General features: G+C 33.0%; 1 protein-coding gene across 2 annotated transcripts in view; it reads left to right on the top strand.

Annotated features, from left to right (window-relative positions):
* The first annotated feature begins 1,290 nt into the window (after positions 1–1,290).
* LOC112511603 overlaps positions 1,291–3,527 on the top strand; it is a 20,281-nt gene continuing 18,044 nt past the window's right edge. For both annotated transcript variants that reach the window (XM_025117286.1, XM_025117285.1), the window contains exons 1-2: positions 1,291–1,430; positions 1,585–1,650. In XM_025117286.1, coding sequence (XP_024973054.1) covers positions 1,332–1,430; positions 1,585–1,650 — 165 coding nt within the window. In that variant the 5' untranslated portion in view covers positions 1,291–1,331. The remainder of the gene's footprint in view (positions 1,431–1,584; positions 1,651–3,527) is intronic.

The following is a 3,527-nucleotide window of genomic DNA, read 5'->3' as shown; positions in this document are numbered from 1 at the left end:
TATATATATATATATATATATATATATAACCCATAGGGGTGTCATTTTTTGTATTAACTATACAAACCACAATGGTCCAAATGAATCCATATTGGTTCATGGTGAATAAGTTATTAAATATTTGATAAACGAGAACAAATTAGTAAGAATATATTGACATAATATGAGAGTTACATTGTTCCTAAAATTTGACTCTTTTCAAATATTTAATACCTCCAGATGTAATGAACATCTTATTATGTCTTCCATCGTTTTCATCTTTAATATGTTCAGAATGACTAGTCATTAGGTGCAAACATAAGTGTTCATGAACATGAAATTTGTGAATTAACATGGTAGACGTTTAAAATGTTCATGGATATGTTCACTTATTGGGATTCATAATTGTTAACAATCTTCATGGACATATTCACTGTTTTCACCACCCATCCTTGCCCATCTACATTTGTAACCATTCATGATTATTTAAATGTTCACAGATATGTTCACTTATTGGAATTCATAATTTTTAACAATGTTCATGGATATGTTTACTGTTTTCACTACCCATCTACAATGTAACGGAAGAGTAATTGTAGGGAAGAAGATGATGGTAAGTTTCTTTTATTTGTTTTGTACCGAATTTACCTCTGTTCATGATGATCCATTTTCCTTATTAATTGCTTCAGTTACTTTTAATACTAAAATTAATAAAATCAATTTAAACCATTGATCTAACAATTGGATGGTTAGAGATTGGTTTTAAAAGTTAACACAAAAAACAAGGTTAACAAATGAAGGAGACCCGATATATGTATGGATAGAGGTGCTTAAAAACCCGACCAACCAGATCAACTCGATGAACCCAACCCAACCTAACGCGAAATAACTCAACCCGAAACAACCCGATGTCTAATCGAGTTGTAAAATTTCCAAAACAGAGTATGAGTTACTATTATTTGAACCCAACCCAATCCGATGAACCTAATATTTTCCTTTATTTTTTGGATTTAATATGTTAGACAATAACATTATCACGTACGCTCTTTATATACATATTTTTTCAATTTATTCACATATTTATATAACTCATTCGTATATATGTTCAGTAATTTTAAACATATATATGTAAATTAAGAAAATTAACTGAATGTAATATACGTAAGAAGTATGGATAAGTTGTATCAAATGAAAAAGAATATGAAAATTGGGGGCCAAATTAGAAATATGAAAAGAATATCCACAATTTAACTGTGAAAAAGAGGGAAACGATTTGTTCCTTCCTTCTTCCTCTTGCTACAGATTCTGGCCCTAAGATTGAAAACCAAAAGATAGTGAGGTTGAAGAGACAGATGTTGGAGGCTCGAAGTCTTAAGAAAGTAGAGGTGCCATCAACACTGATAGAGTATCCATCTCCTGCCAATCTCCACTCCAATCGTCTCGCCCTCCATGTAATTTTTTATAATTTCCTTCAGTTCCTCTCCTATACTTTTGAATGACAGTTATTGAAGTTCTAACACTTGCATCATCATAAGCTGTTATTAAAGTTCTAATACTTGCATCATAAGCTGTTTTTGCTGATAACTTTTATGTATTATTGCCCAGGTTAGTGAGGATGGAACTTCTTGCTGGGTGTATGTTGCTTCCGGTTGCCAAATTTATAGAATTCTGGTTCTTTCTCTCTCTCTCTCTCTCTCTCTCTCTCCAGTTTGGTTTTCTTTTTTACTTGCTTGAAGTTGGCGTATGGTATACAATGATAGGTCCCCATTAAAACTTAGTTTTTTTCTTTTCTCCACACTGCTATTAAATGACAGGGTTTAAATACAAAATAGACTCAACCTATATCCCCCAATCACAAGGACATGTTACCAGATCAAATCAAACAACAGACCCAGTACTTGACCTATTCTTATCAAAAACTGATGCATAAAAATCTTCACAGTAGTACCCCTTTAATTCAGGAACTGTGGATTCTTAATGGGTACCCTCTTGGATCTTCTTGGTTTATCAATACACATGTTAGGGCTGGCTATTGAACTTTTTCTGTTTGGACTACTGATATCTGCATACTGAAGGAATTCTATATATAACATGGTTGAATAAGAAACATACATAGACTTGTTGAAGTCTTTATAAATTTTGGGTTTATTTAGCAAAATGATTATTCTATCCATTGGGTATAGAAACTCATGCTACAGATTCTGGCCCTAAGATTGAAAAGACAACATTTTTGTTAATTTAATTTATTTTTTTAATATGCCAATACAACACTTGTGCATCTAAAGTCTCAAACAAAATATCAACAATCATAAACAAAAATTAAATCATCAGGATGTTGAATGAGACGGAAGTAGCAAAACATAAAGCTGATGTGACGAATAAAGGTATTTTGTAACTGCAAGTGTCGTGAACGAAATAATTTCTCTTACAAAAAAGAAAAAAAACCACGGGGTACTTTGTGAATCTTTGAAATAACAGGGAAGGGCTAGATAGGTACTTTGTGAATCTTTGAAATAAGTCTTGAAGACCACGGGGTGAAGTTTGCCATTTCCTGTGAAAGATTGGATTGGGGTACAAGCATAAGAAATAGCAGTGTAAATATCAATTTTGTTATTTTAATGTCCATAAAGAGCAAGTATATGCACCTTCCTTCCCACAAACACAAGTCTACCTACTTTTGATGTAGAAAATTCAAAAATCTGGCACCCTTTGCATTCTGAAACTAAAATGGATGTATTTAGTTTTTTAGCTACAAACCTTTACTTCAATCATACTTTGTAGTTTAATGAAATTATAAATTTCTTTCTCTCCAACCAAAGAAATTTTTATCAATCTGGAAGATAGAAGTAGTCATGTGACTTTCAGAAGTCAAATGTGAACTCTAATTTGGGACCGAGTAACTTAATGACAATTAGTCCATTTTGCATTTGGGGGTCACATTATTTGTAAGTTAACATATTAATGCTGTTTGTTTTTTAAGAGGTGCTGAAGTCTGAAGTCTTATTTCACTTCTGATTGATAATAGGAGGTGCTGAAGTCTGAAGTCTTATTTCACTTCTGATTGATAAGAGGTGGTGTTGAAGTCTAAAAGTGGAATCAATAAGACTGTTTGTTTTTGTAAACTAAAAAAATGTCTGAATTTGTTTAAATTGTCTATTTTGTCAATCAATTGAGAGAGGTGAGGATTAATTAGGTAAGGACCGGTAGAGAGAAAGGATTGATTAAGATTAATCAATTGAGAAACGCCGTTGCTAAGGGGCTGGAGAACAATAAGAGGCAAATAAAAGGTTGATTTACCTCTTACCAGATAAAAGGACGATAAGACATAAGTGCCTCTGAAAAATAGTAAAAAACAAACAGTTTGAATGACCCTACCTCTTCAAAGGCCCAGACCCCTAGTTTACTTGATCATCCCCCTCCCTTCATGGTGAAAAGAGACTATTTATTCTGGTGGTCAAATGACTCAACTAGAACTTTGAAGAACAAGTCCTTCAAGTATTCAGAACGAGTCAAAGACCTTCCACCCTAGTGGTAAAGGCTTGGGCATG

This window comes from Cynara cardunculus, assembly GCF_001531365.2.
Source record: "Cynara cardunculus var. scolymus isolate 2C chromosome LG 4, CcrdV1, whole genome shotgun sequence".
Classification (NCBI taxonomy): Eukaryota; Viridiplantae; Streptophyta; class Magnoliopsida; order Asterales; family Asteraceae; genus Cynara; species Cynara cardunculus.
Note: the sequence above shows the minus strand (reverse complement) of the source record. Positions and strands in the feature narration are given on the sequence as shown.